At 46.0% G+C, this 21,097-nt stretch overlaps 1 protein-coding gene across 1 annotated transcript; it reads left to right on the plus strand.

The window, feature by feature from the left end:
- The first annotated feature begins 16,248 nt into the window (after positions 1-16,248).
- Positions 16,249-18,449, plus strand: LOC128684029 (ankyrin-3-like). The gene has a single exon (XM_070088075.1). It carries the CDS (start codon positions 16,270-16,272, stop codon positions 17,854-17,856), a length of 1,587 nt encoding a protein of 528 aa, XP_069944176.1. The 5' UTR covers positions 16,249-16,269; the 3' UTR covers positions 17,857-18,449.
- Positions 18,450-21,097: the final 2,648 nt, after the last annotated feature.

Below are 21,097 nucleotides of genomic sequence, written 5' to 3' on the forward strand. Positions count from 1 at the left end.
TCCGGAAGACGTAGCTGGAGACTTTGAGTCCGGATTGTCAACAATATGAGACCCCGCAGAAGAACGACGAGACTGGGACATCGGGAGACTTCATACCTCATTGTGAGGTGGATGTTGAGGTACACCGTGAGGCTTCCTCGGATCTTGACATGGAGGATAAGAACGTTACCAGGAAACGGGCTGCTACGTCAGATTCGGATGACGTACTGACGCCGGCACAGAGGACTGGGAAAAAAACTGAGAGGATGGGTGAGGGGAGGGGTGGGGAGGGGGGGGGGTCATGAGGGACGCCATCGCAAGAAGGGAGGCGAATGGGAAGGTACTGTCAAGAAGACACATAGACGTAACAAATCAAGTGGTGAACCACGGGAGGAGAAGAGGAAAGGGTGGAAAATATAACAGGCCTTAGGTGTATGACTGCTAATGTTAACGGTTTGTGTACTAGATTAAAGAGAGATTGGTTGAGTAGTTTTCTTAACAAACATAGAATTGATGTTCTCTTCCTTCAAGAACACAATTTCAAAGAAGGAGAAGTGTTGCAGGTTGCAGGTTATACAGTACTGACCCTGCCAACTATTCGTTTGAAAGGTGGTGTGGGTCTTTTAATAAAAGAGACGAGCCCGTTTGTGTTGCAGAGATGTGAGGGGGGTGGGGGGAGGGTGTTGCGAGTGGATGGGACTTGGATGGGAAAGCGTGTATCTTTGGTAAGTGTCTATGCCCCTGCGGAGAATGACACGAAGGTTCGAACGGATTTTGTGTGTGAGGACCTTGTTTATTTTTTGCGTGGTCTTCCGGAAGTAGCGATAGTGGGGGGTGACTGGAACTGTCATAAGGGCGGCTGACGTCGAACCCAAAGGGGCTGGGCATGTGTCTGCACCTCTCAGAGATTTGTTGAGGGATGTTAAGTTAAGAGATGTGTTTGGGGGAGAGGTGTGGGAAACAGAACATACTTTTATCAGAAGGGGATATGCTGCAAGGTTAGACAGTGTGTATATTTCGCAGGGAGTAGTTGTAAAGTCTTTTAATACGGTGGAGACGGTCTTGTCAGATCATAGGGCAGTTGTAGTGGAGGTAGGGTGGGAGGGAATGGCCGAAATTTATAGGAATTATTGGAAATTAAATATTAGTGTGTTAAGTGATGAGGAAGGGTTGGAGGGTTTTTCTATGCTGTGGAATGAGCTTTCAAGGGAAGCTCAGGAGGTGGAAGACATTGTAACATGGTGGGACTCGGTGGCAAAGGAAAGGATAAAGTCCTTTTATGTGAGGGAGGGTAGGCGTATAAACACTTTAAAATATGGGCTAGCGAATTATTTAGAGGATCGATTACGAAGTTATGGGCAGGGATCGGTTAGTGGTGTTTACCCCATGGACGAGATTGTAGATATAAAAGAGAGCTTGCGAACGTTGCATAATGAGCGGTTTCAAGCGGTGAGGGTGCAAGCAGGATTAGAAGAAGTTTTGTGGGGAGATAGGCCATCCGCGTGTGTGTTGAGACAACAAAAGCAAAAGCAGGCGCTGACGGCAATCCCGAGCTTGGAGGTAAATGAGACGATGGGAATCCATAGAGCAGGTCAAGTGATACGAAACACAAAAGCTATGAGTGCATATGCGGATACATGGTATAAAAAACACTGGACTAGTAGTGGCGTGGATGAAGTCTAATTAAGTAAGGTGTGCACGTATGCTAAGTGCATTTTGGGTCACAGTGATAGGAAGGCATTGGGTGGGGTTATTACTGAGGAGGAAATTGAAATTGCTTTACACGGAATGAGGAAGGGCAAGTCCCCGGGTATTGATGGTTTACCGGTGGAATTTTATTTGCAGCATTGGGAGTTGATTGGGAAGTTCATGGTAAGATTATTAAATTGTATGAAGGAGAAGGGTACGTTAGGGGATAAGCAGAATACGGCAGTTGTGGTGTTGGTCCCGAAAGGCAAAGGGCAGCCAAACCTTGGGCAGTATAGGGCGATATCGTTGCTCTGTGCAGACTATAAGGTTTTCGCAAAAATTTTGGGTAATAGGGTAAAATGCGTGGTGGGGAGGGTCGTTTCGCCATCGCAGTATGGGTTGCCGGGCAGGTCGATGTTAGGTCACGGGCTTATAAGGAGTTTTGTGGAGTCAAAGGGGGGAGGGGAGGGGGCGGCTTTACTGGCCTTGGACTGGCGAGCCGCCTATGATAGAGTGGAAAGAGGTGCACTGCAGAGTATTCTTCGGAGACAGGGTTATGGAGAAGAAATAGTTGGGTGGGTAAACACTCTGTATAAGGGGGCAAGGATGAGGGGTACAAATAAATGGGTGTATGGGGACGGACTTTGAGATGGGTAGAGGTTTAAGACAAGGGTGCCCTATGTCACAGATCTTATTTGCGTGTTTTCAGGATCCCTTTTACAGGATGGTTGAGAGCACAGTTAGTTCCCGGGGTGGGGGTGGGGTAGGGGAAGGGGTTTGTTGGCCGGCATTAATAGGTTATGTGGATGATACGACTGTTTTGGTGTGTGAACGAATGTCTATGAAAGGGTTGGAAGATGTGCGTGTGTTTGAACGTGCCACGGGTATGAAGGTAAATAGTGAAAAGTCGATGATCATGGGGTTGGGTACCTGGAAAGGGGGTGGAATGGAGAGCTGTAACGTGGTTAACACAACTGCGAAATCATTAAAGATTTGCGGTATTATTTATAGTGACGATTTGGATGTGGCGCGGGAGGAAAATTCAGTAAGGACGTTGGAAAAGGTCATTGGTCGTCTGGGTGTTTTGAGGCCCCAACATCTCTGGCCCAACGTGTGATTGTTGTTAACGTTTTATTGTATAGTAAGGTGTGGCACGTTGCGGCTGTATTCCCAATTACAGGAACAGCGATCAATGGAATATTGAGAAGAGTATTTACCTTTCTGTGGGGATCGAGGTGTGATTGGTTAAAACGTGAGGTTGTTATGTTACCTGTACGTCGAGGAGGTTTAGGATTGTTGGACTTAAAGCGTAGGGTGAAATGTTTTTCTAAAGTGGGAGGTTTGGCGTGTGGGTGTGATGGCGGGAAATATAGACCAAGTATATACGAGGGTGAAAAAGTGGTATAGGGGAATGGAGTTAAGGGAATGTGAGATTGTACTACGAGCTTTGTTGATGGTAAAGGAACGGAGGAACATTCGCATAAGGGTTTTAAGTAGGTTACTAGGGGGTACGTGCGCAGCTCCAGTAGAAGGTTTGTTCCCCATGTACTCGTGGGAAAATATATGGCTCCGATTTAGCAAGTTGAAATTACGGCCTAGGGTGCGTGAAGTCATGTTTCGTTTTTTACATGGTATATTGCCGTCAGGGGCAATACTACGATCCAGAAGAGTCGTGGTGGGAGGCGGGTGTGGGTTTTGTGGTGGGGAAGACACGGCTTTTCACGTTGTCTATTTTTGCGAAGGTTTAGAAGATGTCAGGAGTTGGTTGGGTAGGGTGGTACAGAGGGTGGGAGGCAGAGGAGTGCAGGTCCTGCGTGCGTTAAGTCTCGACATCGGTGGATTAGACCAGGACGTTGAACGGGCTTTAGATTATATTATCGTGGATTACATTTATATTTCGTGGGTAATGCGGGGAAAAGGGGTCAGTGAGGTGAGAAGGCGTGTCCTTGCAATAACGTTTTATCGTACAATGTGTAGGAATAGGGAATTGTATGGGAGGAGGTGGGATAAGGGTTTTTCGGACGGTTATAAAAGGCTCACTCATGAAACCCTTGTGAATCTGTGATAAATATACGGGCATGCCGAATAAGTTGTCGTGTAGGTCAGTGGGCAATAGCTGGCTCGTCTCTTGGGGGGAAGGATGTGAGTTGCGTGAATATGTGTTTGGGCATGAATGTTTTTTTAGTTGTTATGGATGTGTGGTTGTAGATTCAGGGATTAGGGTTACTTATTGTACCTTTTGTGTACAAAATGACTGGGGTGCCTTTACATATTTGTTATATTTTTGATGCTTCCTTTGTGTAAAGACTAGTTGTATTCTTGAGTCACTAGTTTTCTTAGTTTTGTTTTTGATTGTGTTATGGAGGTCCAGATATTTGGGCATATGAACGTGCATATGTATGTGTATATGTATGTATGTGTATGTGTATGTATGTGTATATATGTATATATGTGTATATGTATGTATATATATATATATATATATTATATATATATATGTATATATATATATATATGTATGTGTATGTATATGTATGTGTATATATGCATGTTTCATCCCTTCCCTGTTACTGGTCAATTAGTCTGAGTCATTACTCATTACCCTGAGTTATCCAATTGTATCCTATAAATGGAATGGATGGAAATTGCTGACGATTAATATGATCGTCAATTTATATAATATTTATTATGTTAATGAATTTGTATTAGAGTAAATCAATGAATTTGTGTCTAAGTTGGAATTTCTATAATCAATTGTATATTTTGTATGCAAATTACATAAACTATTGTTTAAACATCGATGTAATATGTTTGTATGATGTGCATGTAGGTTATAATGGGTTAAGTGGTGTTTCCACCAGTGTTATATTTGTTACGCAGTTATATCTTTTGTTATTGTGTGTGTTTGGTGAAACGTATGTATGCATTTTATGGTGTTTGTCGTATATATCTATACATATTAGATAAAAATTGGTATTCATGGTGTGTACCTCGTTGTACTCTATAGATTATGTATGGTGATGCTATTTAATTTTTAAGCAGCCTTGTTTTTATGATGTTTTAAATAAAATATACAAAAAAAAAGTACCGAACTTGCACACGAAAATCACTCGCTACGAAAGCAAAAGACTTGGCAGATGATGCAACATCCCCCCCAATGAAAAGTAGGTGTCACTAGCACGTTAAGAGACAACACAATAAGTGTCAGGGGCCCAAGACTGTTCAACTGCCTCTCAGCATACATAAGGGGGATTACCAATAGACCCCTGGCTGTCTTCAAGCAAGCACTGGACAAGCACCTAAAGTCGGTACCTGACCAGCCGGGCTGTGGCTCGTAAGTTCGATTGCCTGCAGCCAGCAGTAACAGCCTGGTTGATCAGGCTCTGATCCACCATGAGGCCTGGTCACAGACCGGGCCGCGGGAACGTTGACCTCCGGAACACTCTCCAGGTAAACTCCAGGTAAACACTGTTTCTCACCGGGACGCTGCACAAAATGTCCCTTCTTAAAAGGGAGAGAGAGAGACTGTCTCCCAGAGCAAGACACATCACTACATCACCACTACTACATTCACATCTTCACTACGCCTCTCATATCAATAGCCCACTCACACCACTCACATCATCACTGCACCACTCATCACTACTCGCATCATCATTTCTTCATTCCACCACTCACATCATAACTTCATTCACATAATGACTTCAGAACTCGCATCATCACTACACCACTCAAAACATTACTGAACATACTTCATCACTATGCTACTCAACCACTCACAGTATAACTACACCACCCTAATTATCACTACACTCACATAATAACTATACCACTTAGATCAACACTACACTGACATCATCACTATACCGCTCACTTCATTATTCCACGAGTCACAGCATGACTTCGCTCACATCACCACAAAGTTCACATGTTCACTACTCCACTCCCATCATCACAATACGAGCTGCCTTGCTTCTCTCCATGGAATTCTCGCTGCCATCTACTTAATTATTGAAGGGGTGGACCGGTAAGCCAGCGGAAGGCCTCTGTCGGATGACCAAAAGTTCTGGTGGTGGGTCGTCATCCTGCATACCGTAACCTGTCTACTCACAGGACTCGTAGCTGGAGTGCTCGTCATTGTCCTCACTGCACCTATCGTATAGACCTTTACTACTTGGCATTATAAGTCACTTAAAGTCCTATCTACCCGGAAGATATTCCGGGGGTCAAAGTCCCTTGGTGGATCAGGGCCTGAACAATCAGGCGTAAAGCTCTCCTACTAGCTAGAACTTTACGATGTTCTCTCAACTGCGGTAGACGAGGTGAATGAAATCCCTTCAGATGATCTGGGCGAGGATTATGAAGCCGCTTCAGCTGTCGTTCTTCATTAATATGAAATCACATTTGTTGACGCTCTCAAGTTATATGAAGTCCCTTCAGTTAATGTGAACGAGGCTTGTGATGTTCCTTCATTTGTGATCCTCCAGTTAAATGACATCTCTTTAGTTAACATTTTCGATGTTAACTGCTGAGTTGGACGAGTTACAAGAAGTCCCTTCAGCTGGTGTTGTCGAGATGCAAGAAGACCTTTCAGTTGGTATTTTCGAGTTGTAAGAAGTAATTTTATCTCGTGTTTTCGATTTGCAAGAAGTCCCTCAGCTGGTGTTTTCGAGTTTTATGAGGTTCATTAAGTTAATGTCAACTTGATGCCTGAATTCACGTCAGTAGTTGAGGATAATGTTTGAAAGAACCTCGTCGCATCACCCCTACTTCAGCATGACTACTGCTTCAGTATAAAAACATAAAGAATGAACACTGCAGCAGGCCTACTGGCCCATGTGTGGCAGGTTCAAGTTTCCTACCGGCTTAAGCCAATACCCCAACCTAGTCAGGTCAGGTCAGGTCACATTCACTTAAGGAAGGAGCACGGCATCAGACCTAGTAGCACAAGCTAGTCAGGTCCAACTCACACCCACCCACACCCACTCATGCATTTACCTAACCTATCTTTAAAACTACACAACGTTTTAGCCTCAATAACTGTACTTGGGAGTTTGTTCCACTCATCCACAACTCTACCAAACCAGTGCTTTCCTATATCCTTCCTGAATCTGAATTTTTCCAACTTGAAACCATTGCTGCGAGTCCTGTCTTGGCTAGATATTTTTAGCACGCTATTTACATTCTCTTTATTTATTCCCGTTTTCCATTTATACACCTCAATCATATCCCCCCCCCCCCCTAAATCTACGCTTTTCTAGAGAGTGCAGATTCAGGGCCCTCAGTCTATCCTTATAGGAAAGATTTCTCATACATGGGATCAACTTTGTCATCCTCCTTATTTATGTTTCTCGATATGAAGCCAAGGATTCTATTCACTTTATTGCAAACACTTATGCACTGTTGTCTTGGTTTTAGATTACTGCTAACCAGAACTCCCAAATCCTTTTAGCAATCCGTAATATTAAGATCTACATTATTTAGTTTATATGTGGCATGGTTATTTACCTGTCCAATGTTTAGAACTTTGCATTTGTCTATATTAAACTGCATCTGCCACTTCTCCGACCACTGCATCAGTTTAATCAAGTCCTGGAGTACTCTAATGTCCTCGTCAGAATGAATTCGGCGGCCTATTTTAGTATAATTGGCAGACTTGCTAATGTCGCTATTTATTCCCTCATCTATGTCGTTTATGTAGATTATGAACAACAAGGGGCCCAACACTGACCCTTGTGGAACACCAATCGTGACGCTTCACCACTCTGATTTCTCCCCATTTATGTAAACTCTCTGCTGCCTATTTGTCAACCATGCCTTTATCCAGGAAAAAATTTCTCCTATTCCGTGTGTTTTAATTTTCCCCAATAGTCTCTGATGTGGGACTCTATCGAAAGTCTTACTGAAGTCCATATGCACAATATCATATTCATTAACATAATCTACCTCCTCAAATACCTTAGTGAAAAAAAATTTAATAAATTCGTAAGGCAGGAATGCCCTTATACAAAACCGTGCTGAGATTCGTTGATTAATTTATGCTTTTCAGGATGGCTACGAATTGCTTCGGCAATTATTGATTCCATAAATTTCCCCACTATGGAGGTTAAGCTTATTGGTCTGTAGTTCGAAGCTAAGGACCTGTCACCTGCTTTGAAAATAGATATCACATTTGCCATTTTTCACTTGCCTGGCGCCATGCCAGTTTGTAGTGATATGTTTTAAAGATTAGCCAAAGGTTTGCTAAGCTCCTCTTTACAGTCCTTTAGAACTCTTGCATACAGTTCATCAGAACCTGGGGATTTGTTAGGTTTTAATTTATCTATTTGTCTAAGGGCCATGTCACTTGTGACCCTAATTGTCCTATTCTACATAATTTATTATTTCTGGAATATCGCTAATATTTTCGTGTGTAAAAACTGAGAGGAAGTAAGTGTTAAAAATTCTACACATTTCCTTATCACTGTCGGTGAGCTAGCCCAAGGAACTTTTGAGTAGGCCTATCTTGTCCCTAATCTTACTTCTGTTCATAATCTCTCTTTGCTTTTCTTATTCCCTTTTTTTCTCTTTAACTGAATATATTGATTTCTTAACTGCCCCGCTCCTCTTTTGATTTGCCTATATATGCCTCTCTTTTGACCAATGAGATGTTTTAATCTATTGTTCATTCATTCAGGATAATTTTTGTTTGATCTGATTTCCCTATTTGGAACATATGTTGTCTGAGCAGCTAGATCTATGCTCTGGAATATGTCATATCGGCAATGATCACCACCTACCTGACCCATAGTCAGGTCATTCCAGTTCAGCCCACCCAGGTAATTTTTCAGTCCTATGAAATCAGCCAAACGGAAGTCAAGGACAAAGATTTCATTGCCATTATTAGGGTATTTCCATGATATATTAAAACTGAGTGATTTGTGATCACTTTCTCCAAGCTCATCATTAACCTCAAGATTATTAATTACTGATTCCCTGCATGACTACTGCTTCAGCGTGACTACTGCTTCAGCATGACTATTGCTTCAGCAAGACTACTGCTTCAGCATGACTACTGCTTCAGCATGACTACTGCTTCAGCGTGACTACTGCTTCAGTGTGACTACTGCTTCAGTGTGACTACTGATTCAGTGTGACTACTGCTTCAGCGTGACTACTGCTTCAGCGTGACTACTACTTCAGCATGAATACTGCTTCAGCGTGACAACTGCTTCAGTGTGACTACTGCTTCAGCATGACTACTGCTTCAGCATGACTACTGCTTCAGCGTGACTACTGCTTCAGTGTGACTACTGCTTCAGTGTGACTACTGATTCAGTGTGACTACTGATTCAGTGTGACTACTGCTTCAGCGTGACTACTGCTTCAGCGTGACTACTACTTCAGCATGAATACTGCTTCAGCGTGACTACTGCTTCAGTGTGACTACTGCTTCAGCATGACTACTGCTTCAGCATGACTACTGCTTCAGTGTGACTACTGCTTCAGTGTGACTACTGCTTCAGCGTGACTACTGCTTCAGCATGACTACTGCTTCAGCGTGACTACTGCTACAGCATGACTACTGCTTCAGCATGACTACTGCTTCAGTGTGACTACTGCTTCAGCATGACTACTGCTTCAGTGTGACTACTGCTTCAGTGTGACTACTGCTTCAGCGTGACTACTGCTTCAGCATGACTACTGCTTCAGCGTGACTACTGCTTCAGCATGACTACTGCTTCAGTGTGACTACTGCTTCAGCGTGACTACTGCTTCAACATGACTACTGCTTCAGTGTGACTACTGTTTCAGCGTGACTACTGCTTCAGTGTGACTACTGCTTCAGCGTGACTACTGCTTCAGCATGACTACTGCTTCAGCATGACTACTGTTTCAGCGTGACTACTGCTTCAGCACGACTACTGCCTCAGTGTGACTACTGTTTCAGCGTGACTACTGCTTCAGCATGACTACTGCTTCAGTGTGACTACTGCTTCATCATGACTACTGCTTCAGTGTGACTACTGCTTCAGGATGACTACTGCTTCAGTGTGACTACTGCTTCAGCATGACTACTGCTTCAGCATGACTACTGCTTCAGCATGACTACTGCTTCAGCATGACTACTGCTTCAGTGTGACTACTGCTTCATCATGACTACTGCTTCAGCATGACTACTGCTTCAGCATGACTACTGCTTCAGCATGACTACTGCTTCATGACTACTGCTTCAGCATGACTACTGTTTCAGCATGACTACTGCTTCAGCATGACTACTGCTTCAGTGTGACTACTGCTTCAGTGTGACTACTGCTTCAGTGTGACTACTGCTTCAGCGTGACTACTACTTCAGCATGACTACTGCTTTAGCGTGACTACTGCTTCAGCGTGACTACTGCTTCAGCATGACTACTGCTTCAGTGTGACTACTGTTTCAGCATGACTACTGCTTCAGCGTGACTACTGCTTCAGTGTGACTACTGCTTCAGTGTGACTACTGCTTCATCATGACTACTGCTTCATCATGACTACTGCTTCAGCATGACTACTGCTTCAGCATGACTACTGCTTCAGTGTGACTACTGCTTCAGTGTGACTACTGCTTCAGCATGACTACTCCTTCAACGTGACTACTGCTTCAGCATGACTACTGCTTCAGTGTGACTACTGCTTCAGCATGACTACTGCTTCAACGTGACTACTGCTTCAGCATGACTACTGCTTCAGTGTGACTACTGCTTCAGTGTGACTACTGCTTCAGTGTGACTACTGCTTCAGCATGACTACTGCTTCAGTGTGACTACTGCTTCAGTGTGACTACTGCTTCAGCATGACTACTGCTTCAGCATGACTACTGCTTCAGTGTGACTACTGCTTCAGTGTGACTCCTGCTTCAGCATGACTACTGCTTCAGCGTGGCTACTGCTTCAGCATGACTACTGCTTCAGTGTGACTACTGCTTCAGTGTGACTACTGCTTCAGCATGACTACTGCTTCAGCGTGACTACTGCTTCAGCGTGACTACTGCTTCAGTGTGACTACTGCTTCAGCATGACTACTGCTTCAGCATGACTACTGCTTCAGTGTGACTACTGCTTCAGTGTGACTACTGCTTCAGTGTGACTACTGCTTCAGTGTGACTACTGGTTCATCATGACTACTGCTTCAGTGTGACTACTGCTTCAGTGTGACTACTGCTTCAGTGTGACTACTGCTTCAGTGTGACTACTGCTTCAGTGTGACTACTGCTTCAGCATGACTACTGCTTCAGTGTGACTACTGCTTCAGTGTGACTACTGCTTCAGCGTGACTACTGCTTCAGTGTGACTACTGCTTCAGCGTGACTACTGCTTCAGCATGACTACTGCTTCAGCATGACTACTGCTTCAGCATGACTACTGCTTCAGTGTGACTACTGCTTCAGTGTGACTACTGCTTCAGCATGACTACTGCTTCAGTGTGACTACTGCTTCAGTGTGACTACTGCTTCAGTGTGACTACTGCTTCAGTGTGACTACTGCTTCAGTGTGACTACTGCTTCAGCGTGACTACTGCTTCAGCGTGACTACTGCTTCAGTGTGACTACTGCTTCAGTGTGACTACTGCTTCAGCGTGACTACTGCTTCAGTGTGACTACTGCTTCAGCGTGACTACTGCTTCAGTGTGACTACTGCTTCAGCATGACTACTGCTTCAGCATGACTACTGCTTCAGCATGACTACTGCTTCAGTGTGACTACTGCTTCAGCATGACTACTGCTTCAGCATGACTACTGCTTCAGCATGACTACTGCTTCAGCATGACTACTGCTTCAGTGTGACTACTGCTTCAGCGTGACTACTGCTTCAGTGTGACTACTGCTTCAGCATGACTACTGCTTCAGCATGACTACTGCTTCAGCATGACTACTGCTTCAGTGTGACTACTGCTTCAGCATGACTACTGCTTCAGCATGACTACTGCTTCAGCATGACTACTGCTTCAGCATGACTACTGCTTCAGTGTGACTACTGCTTCAGCGTTACTACTGCTTCAGCGTGACTACTGCTTCAGCATGACTACTGCTTCAGCATGACTACTGCTTCAGCATGACTACTGCTTCAGCATGACTACTGCTTCAGCATGACTACTGCTTCAGCATGACTACTGCTTCAGCATGACTACTGCTTCAGCATGACTACTGCTTCAGTTTGACTACTGCTTCAGTGTGACTACTGCTTCAGTTTGACTACTGCTTCAGCGTGACTACTGCTTCAGCGTGACTACTGCTTCAGCGTGACTACTGCTTCAGCATGACTACTGCTTCAGCGTGACTACTGCTTCAGTGTGACTACTGCTTCAGCGTGACTACTGCTTCAGCGTGACTACTGCTTCAGCATGACTACTGCTTCAGTGTGACTACTGCTTCAGTGTGACTACTGCTTCAGCGTGACTACTGCTTCAGCATGACTACTGCTTCAGTGTGACTACTGCTTCAGTGTGACTACTGCTTCAGTGTGACTACTGCTTCAGTGTGACTACTGCTTCAGCATGACTACTGCTTCAGCGTGACTACTGCTTCAGTTTGACTACTGCTTCAGCGTGACTACTGCTTCAGTGTGACTACTGCTTCAGTGTGACTACTGCTTCAGTGTGACTACTGCTTCAGTGTGACTACTGCTTCAGCGTGACTACTGCTTCAGCGTGACTACTGCTTCAGTGTGACTACTGCTTCAGCGTGACTACTGCTTCAGTGTGACTACTGCTTCAGTGTGACTACTGCTTCAGTGTGACTACTGCTTCAGTGTGACTACTGCTTCAGCGTGACTACTGCTTCAGCATGACTACTGCTTCAGCATGACTACTGCTTCAGCATGACTACTGCTTCAGCGTGACTACTGCTTCAGCGTGACTACTGCTTCAGTGTGACTACTGCTTCAGTGTGACTACTGCTTCAGTGTGACTACTGCTTCAGTGTGACTACTGCTTCAGTGTGACTACTGCTTCAGTGTGACTACTGCTTCAGTGTGACTACTGCTTCAGTGTGACTACTGCTTCAGTGTGACTACTGCTTCAGTGTGACTACTGCTTCAGTGTGACTACTGCTTCAGTGTGACTACTGCTTCAGCGTGACTACTGCTTCAGTGTGACTACTGCTTCAGTGTGACTACTGCTTCAGTGTGACTACTGCTTCAGTGTGACTACTGCTTCAGCGTGACTACTGCTTCAGCATGACTACTGCTTCAGCATGACTACTGCTTCAGCATGACTACTGCTTCAGCATGACTACTGCTTCAGTGTGACTACTGCTTCAGTGTGACTACTGCTTCAGTGTGACTACTGCTTCAGTGTGACTACTGCTTCAGTGTGACTACTGCTTCAGTGTGACTACTGCTTCAGTGTGACTACTGCTTCAGCATGACTACTGCTTCAGCATGACTACTGCTTCAGCGTGACTACTGCTTCAGCATGACTACTGCTTCAGCGTGACTACTGCTTCAGCATGACTACTGCTTCAGCATGACTACTGCTTCAGCATGACTACTGCTTCAGCATGACTACTGCTTCAGCATGACTACTGCTTCAGTGTGACTACTGTTTCAGTGTGACTACTGCTTCAGCGTGACTACTGCTTCAGTGTGACTACTGCTTCAGTGTGACTACTGCTTCAGCGTGACTACTGCTTCAGTGTGACTACTGCTTCAGCGTGACTACTGCTTCAGCATGACTACTGCTTCAGCATGACTACTGCTTCAGCATGACTACTGCTTCAGCATGACTACTGCTTCAGCATGACTACTGCTTCAGCATGACTACTGCTTCAGTGTGACTACTGCTTCAGTGTGACTACTGCTTCAGTGTGACTACTGCTTCAGTGTGACTACTGCTTCAGCATGACTACTGCTTCAGCATGACTACTGCTTCAGCGTGACTACTGCTTCAGCATGACTACTGCTTCAGTGTGACTACTGCTTCAGCATGACTACTGCTTCAGCATGACTTCTGCTTCAGCGTGACTACTGTACCACTGTGATACCTGGATACTTGTAGTTGGCTTATAAAGGTGCTTGTAATGAAGATACTCTTGCTAGAGATCCATGTAAAGATGATTTTAGTGCTCATAATTATAGTGGTGATACTTGTAGTGGTGATTCGTGTAGTGGTGATACTAGTAGTGGTGATTCATGTGATACTTGTAGTGGTGATACTAGTAGTGGTGATTCATGTGATACTTGTAGTGGTGATACTTGTAATGATAGATGTAGTGGTGATACTTGCAGTGGTGATTCATGTGATACTTGTTGTGGTGATACTTGTAGTGGAGATACTTGTAGTGGTGATACTTGTAGTGATGAAACTTGTAGCAGTGATACTTATAGCTGTGATGATTGTAGAGGTGATACTTGTAGTGGCGATACACCATAGTGGTGGCAAGTGGTGATACTTGTAGTGATGATAGTGGTGATACAATGTAGTGGTTATGCAATGAAGAGGTGATGCAATGAAGTGGCGATACAATGTAGTGGTGATACTAGTAGTGATACTTGTAGTGGTGATACTTGTAGTGATACTTGTAGTGGTGATGCTTGTAGTGATACTTGTAGTAGTGATACTTGTAGTGGTGATACTTGTAGTGGTGATACTTGTAGTGATACTTGTAGTGATACTTGTAGTGATGCTTGTGGTGATACTTGTAGTGGTGATACTTGTAGTGGTGGTACTTATAGCAGTGATTGTTGTAGTAGTGATACCTATAGCAGTGACTGTTGTAGTAGTGATACTTATAGCAGTGACTGTTGTAGTAGTGATACTTATAGCAGTGATTGTTGTAGTGATACCTATAGCAGTGATTGTTGTAGTAGTGATATAGCAGTGATTGTTGTAGTGGTGATACTTATTGATGGTTGTAGTGGTGATACTTATAGCATTGATTGTTGTAGAGGTGATATAGCAGTGATGGTTACCTGGAGGTTATTCCAGGGATCAACGCCCCCGCGGCCCGGTCCATGACCAGGCCTCCCGATGGATCAGGGCCTGATCAACTAGGCTGTTACTGCTGGCCGCACGCAGTCCAACGTACGAGCCACAGCCCGGCTGATCTGGCACTGACTTTAGGTATCTGTCCAGCTCTCTCTTGAAGGCAGCCAGGGGTTTATTGGCAATTCCCCTAATGCTTGATGGGAGGCTGTTGAACAGTCTTGGGCCCCGGACACTTATGGTGTTTTCCCTTAGTGTACCAATGGCGCCCCTACTTTTATTTGGGGGCATTTTGCATCGCCTGCCCAGTCTTTTACTTTCGTAGGGAGTGATTTCTGTGTGCAGATTTGGGACCATTCCTTCTAGGATTTTCCAACGTTCCAACGAGTACAAGTCAAGTGCTTCCAAGCGTTCCCAGTATAAGTGCTTGACAGAACTTATACGTGCAGTAAAGGATCTCTGTACATTCTCTAGATCTGTGATTTCACCTGCTTTGAATGGAGATGTTAATGTACAGCAGTATTCCAGCCTAGAGGGAACAAGTGATTTGAAAAGGATCATCATTGGCTTGGCATCTCTCGTTTTGAACGTTCTCATTATCCATCCTATCATTTTCTTTGCACGTGCGATCGTGGCACTGTTGTGATCCTTGAAAGTGAGATCCTCAGACATTACTACTCCCAGGTCCCTTACATTATTTTTCCGCCCTGTTGTATGGCCAGAGTCTGTAGTATACACTGTTCTAGTTATTATCTCCTCCAGTTTTCCATAACGGAGTAGGAATTTGTCCTCATTGAACATCATATTGTTTACCGTTGCCCACTGGAAAACTTTATTTATATCTTCTTGGAGGTTAACCGCGTCCTCAGCAGATGACAGCCTCATGCAGATCCTAGTATCATCCGCAAAGGATGATACGGTGCTGTGATGTATATATCTGTCTATGTCTGATATAAGGATGAGGAATAAGATGGGGGCGAGTACTGTGCCTTGTGGAACAAGTTGGTTGTAGTAGTGATACTTATAGCAGTGATGGTTATAGTGGTGATATAACAGTGATGGTTGTAGTGGTGATACTTATAGCAGTGATGGTTGTAGTGGTGATACTTTTAGAAGTAATACTTAAAGTGGTAATGGTTGCGGTTCTTTGATGCTGGTGAGAGACTCTTCAACCACGGACATGGACTTGTTTACCACTTCTCCTTAATATAAATTATAATTAATAATCATAATAATAATCGATATAATTCTCATGGGCCATTATGGTTGCAATAGACTATTAAGATTAATGAACAAAATATTGTTGCATACACACTAAGAAATATATGCATCTCAATGTATATATACATCTCAGGGTATATACACAACTGGTTATGGCGGCGCCTCGGTATAAATAGCTAGTGTGTGCTGGTGCCATCACACCTGCTGGCCCACTCTAATTTAGTCCCGAGCAGCGGGTAGTGGCACTGACACTTATACTCACTGCACTGCATCTTTATTGATCTTCTTGTCACAGTGCTTTATTAATTGTAGTGATGATTGCACGGTCGAAACACTGATAATCTGTTAGTGGACTGCGAGTGTTGTCTGTGATTGTTTGTGATTTATCAGCGAGCGAAATGCGGCCATCCAGAAGGGTGGCGGAGGGGTAAGCAGGCCAGCATGTTGCCACTGAGCTCCGTCATAAGGAGAGGGCTTCCCACAGCGCTGCAGAAAACTTTCCTTAATGGCGAGGATGTGGCCACCAGGCTGGCGCGAGCCTTTGTGGCATGTGATGAAGGATTGGTGCAGGCGTGTCTGGATGAAGGCGTGGACCCCAATCTTTCCCTGGCGAGAGGACACACACCCCTCACTCTTCTTCTCTCCACAGCCACGTCAGACCGGTGGGAAAATTTGGTGAGGTTGTTGTTGGAAGCAGGGGCCTCGCCCCACACCCGCGACCCACGGGGAACCCCCCTACTCTCCCTAATCGTCATTGCTGGAAGCAGTGACCTTGTAGGTCTTGCGCTGGATAAAGGAGCAGATGTCAACGTATGCGGTCCTGATGGGGAGACGCCCTTGCTGGCCGCCGTCCACTACCGTAAAGTTGAAAGTCTGCGCCTCCTGTTGCAGCGCGGAGCCGATCCCAACACTACCTCCTGCGACGGAAACACTGCTCTCATGTGGGCCGCGGGACGCAGCAACGGAATAGGCATGCAGATGTCCCTAGCTTGCGTTAAAATGCTCCTTAAACACGGCGCTCTAGTGAATTTTAGAAACCCCAGAGGTTACACTCCTCTCATGGCCGCCTCTCTCATCCGAGAGAGAGAGACAGTGAAGTCGCTTTTGGCCGCTGGGGCAGACCCAGACCAGACAGATGAGAAGGGCGAAACGGCTCTCATGAAGGCTGCTGATGCTGACGATGAAGGAGTGATCGCAGAACTCCTGGCTGGCAAAGCGAGTGTCAACATACAGAGCAGGACTGGCTGCACTGCTCTAATGAGCGCTGTATCAACGGAGGTTATGACAAGGTTGTTGCAGCACCACTCTGAGCCGACGCTGGCAGAAAAAGACGGCAACACCCCGCTGCACCACCAGGCTATGAGTGACCGACCAGAGTTAGCTTGCTTACTTCTAGAGTACGGTGCCCACCTAGAAGCTAGGAACGGTCAGGGCAACACCCCTCTACAGACGGCGGTACGTTGCAAGAGCTATGCTGTTACGAACCTGTTGCTAGACACGGGCGCCAACGCCCTCGTAATAAATGACAAGGGCGTGTCCGTGTTGCACGATGCTGTGTTGCCCTGGGACTACTACAACACCCACGACATATTCACCGCCCTCAACACCCCAACTCTCATCGCCGAACTCCTGCACTACTTTCGCTGTAGGTCTGACATGACGCTAACTATAGCCGAGAGACTGCTGCGGCTAGGGGCAAACCCGGGCTTGAGAGGAGAACATGGAGTCACACCTCTTATGCTCGCTGCCGCCTGCGGCAACGAGCGGCTGCTACGACTGCTGATACATTACGGAGCAACAGCGGCTTCCCGCGACACACAAGGCCGCACCGCACTAGCTTATGCTTGCAAGTGGGGCCACGCTCACTTAGTGAACATTCTACTCACTCATGATATTCCTGTCAATACTCTCGACTCCAAAAACAATTTACCCATCTACTACGCCGCGCAGTACTCCCACACGCCCATACTTTTGGCTCTCATGGTCGAATTTGCATTTTATATGTGTAGTCACTGTCTGCAACAGTAAATGACTGGACTTTAGAGGCATGAAGGTTCAAGGTTCAACTAGAACAACTACTGTTCTTCTCGTCAGGTTCTCAGTAGTGAATGAAACATTTTTTTAATAAACTGTTATTAATATAATTTTTATTTTTCTAGTAGTAATACTATTATTATTAGTAGTAGTAGTAGTACTTCTAGTAGTAGCAGTAGCAGCAGAAGTAGTAGCAGTAGTTGTTGTAGTATTGATGATGTGCTCTTGATCCAATGAATTTAAGCTACCCTCCTCTTCCTTGCATCCAATATGATAAATCTTCATTTCACAGCCACCGCTGTATGGCCCCTACGGGCTTAGCGCATCCTGGTGAAAATAATAACAACTTGCAGCTTTCAATTCTAATTTTTATTTTTACTCGCAATAGATTTCTTAAGTTATTCTACTGTTAAGTCTATAACAAGACCAAATTTTCTAGGTTTATCAGTATGTTGAAAGATGTTTATGGTTTAGTGGTTTTGTTTTACTGGTTTAGTTAATAATTCAATGTTTAGTTAATACTAATTAGTATTTATTTTTATCAGTCATTATTTATATTTTTCAGTATTTTTTATAGAAATTTTGTCTGTTATGTTGATGAAAACGATAAATAAAATAACAGATATTCCTGTATCTTATGCCTTATAAAACATGTATAAACCAAACAAGAGGTGAAAATATAAGGAAGAGAGACAGACGTACTTAGATAAATGATGAGTGAGGAATATGGTCAGTGAGATGCCAACTCTCCCTCTCAACATTCTTTGTATGTGGGGTCACCAGCACCCTTCATGGTATGTGGGGTCACCAGCACCCTTCATGGTATGTGGGGCCACCAGCACCCTTCATGGTATGTGGGGTCACCAGCACCCTTCATGGTATGTGGGGTCACCAGCACCCTTCATGGTATTTGGGGTCACCAGCACCCTTCATGGTATGTGGGGTCAGCACCCTTCATGGTATGTGGGGTCACCAGCACCCTTCATGGTATGTGGGGCCACCAGCACCCTTCATGGTATGTGGGGTCACCAGCACCCTTCATGGTATGTGGGGTCACCAGCACCCTTCATGGTATTTGGGGTCACCAGCACCCTTCATGGTATGTGGGGTCAGCACCCTTCATGGTATGTGGGGTCACCAGCACCCTTCATGGTATGTGGGGTCACCAGCACCCTTCATGGTATGTGGGGTCACCAGCACCCTTCATGGTATGTGGGGTCACCAGCACCCTTCATGGTATTTGGGGTCACCAGCACCCTTCATGGTATGTGGGGTCACCAGCACCCTTCATGGTATGTGGGGTCACCAGCACCCTTCATGGTATGTGGGGTCACCAGCACCCTTCATGGTATGTGGGGTCACCAGCACCCTTCATGGTATTTGGGGTCACCAGCACCCTTCATGGTATGTGGGGTCACCAGCACCCTTCATGGTATGTGGGGTCCCCAGCACCCTTCATGGTATGTGGGGTCACCAGCACCATGGTATGTGGGGCCACCAGCACCCTTCATGGTATGTGGGGTCACCAGCACCCTTCATGGTATGTGGGGTCACCAGCACACTTCATGGTATGTGGGGTCACCAGCACCCTTCATGGTATGTGGGGTCACCAGCACCCTTCATGGTATGTGGGATCACCAGCACCCTTCATGGTATGTGGGGTCACCAGCACCCTTCATGGTATGTGGGGTCACCAGCACCCTTCAGGGTATGTGGGGTCACCAGCACCCTTCAGGGTATGTGGGGTCACCAGAACCCTTCATGGTATGTGGGGCCACCAGCACCCTTCATGGTATGTGGGGCCACCAGCACCCTTCATGGTATGTGGGGTCACCAGCACCCTTCATGGTATGTGGGGTCACCAGCACCCTTCATGGTATGTGGGGTCACCAGCACCCTTCATGGTATGTGGGGTCACCAGCACCCTTCATGGTATGTGGGGTCACCAGCACCCTTCATGGTATGTGGGGTCACCAGCACCCTTCATTGTATGTGGGGTCACAAGCACCCTTCATGGTATGTGGGGTCACTAGCACCCTTCATGGTATGTGGGGCCACCAGCACCCTTCATGGTATGTGGGGCCACCAGCACCCTTCATGGTATGTGGGGTCACCAGCACCCTTCATGGTATGTGGGGCCACCAGCACCCTTCATGGTATGTGGGGCCACCAGCACCCTTCATGGTATGTGGGGCCACCAGCACCCTTCACGGTATGTGGGGTCACCAGCACCCTTCATGGTATGTGAGGTCACCAGCACCCTTCATGGTATGTGGGGTCACCAGCACCCTTCATGGTATGTGGGGTTACCAGCACCCTTCATGGTATGTGGGGCCACCAGCACCCTTCATGGTATGTGGGGTCACCAGCACCCTTCATGGTATGTAGGGTCCCCAGCACCCTTCATGGTATGTAAGGTCACCAGCACCCTTCATGGTATGTGGGGTCACCAGCACCCTTCATGGTATGTGGGGGTCACCAGCACCCTTCATGGTATGTAGGGGTCACCAGCACCCTTCATGGTATGGGGTGTCACCAGCACCCTTCATGGTATGTGGGGTCACCAGCACCCTTCATGGTATGTGGGGTCACCAGCACCCTTCATGGTATGTGGGGTCACCAGCACCCTTCATGGTATGTAGGGTCCCCAGCACCCTTCGTGGTATGGGTCACAAGCACCCTTCATGTTATGTGAGGTCACCAGCACCTTTCATGGTATGTGGGGTCCCCAGCACCCTTCATGGTATGTGGGGTCACCAGCACCCTTCATGGTATGTGGGGTCCCCAGCACCCTTCATGGTATGTGGGGTCCCCAACACCCTTCATGGTATGTGGGGTCACCAGCTCCCTTCATGGTATGTGGGGTCACCAGCACCCTTCATGTTATGTAGGGTCCCCAGAACCCTTCATGGTATGTGGGGTCACCAGCACCCTTCATGGTATGTAGGGTCACCAGCACCCTTCATGGTATGTAGGGTCACCAGCACCCTTCATGGTATGTGGGGTCACCAGCACCCTTCATGGTATGTGGGGTCCCCAGCACCCTTCATGGTATGTGGGGTCACCAGCACCCTTCATGGTATGTGGGGTCACCAGCACCCTTCATGGTATGTGGGGTCACCAGCACCCTTCATGGTATGTAGGGTCCCCAGCACCCTTCATGGTATGTAAGGTCACCAGCACCCTTCATGGTATGTGGGGTCACCAGCACCCTTCATGGTATGTGGGGGTCACC

Source organism: Cherax quadricarinatus, chromosome 2 (assembly GCF_038502225.1).
Source record: "Cherax quadricarinatus isolate ZL_2023a chromosome 2, ASM3850222v1, whole genome shotgun sequence".
NCBI lineage: Eukaryota > Metazoa > Arthropoda > Malacostraca > Decapoda > Parastacidae > Cherax > Cherax quadricarinatus.

Bases quoted from the DNA above. Each gene is read 5' to 3' on its own strand.
- LOC128684029 (XM_070088075.1), top strand. From the start codon at position 16,270: ATGTTGCCACTGAGCTCCGTCATAAGGAGAGGGCTTCCCACAGCGCTG.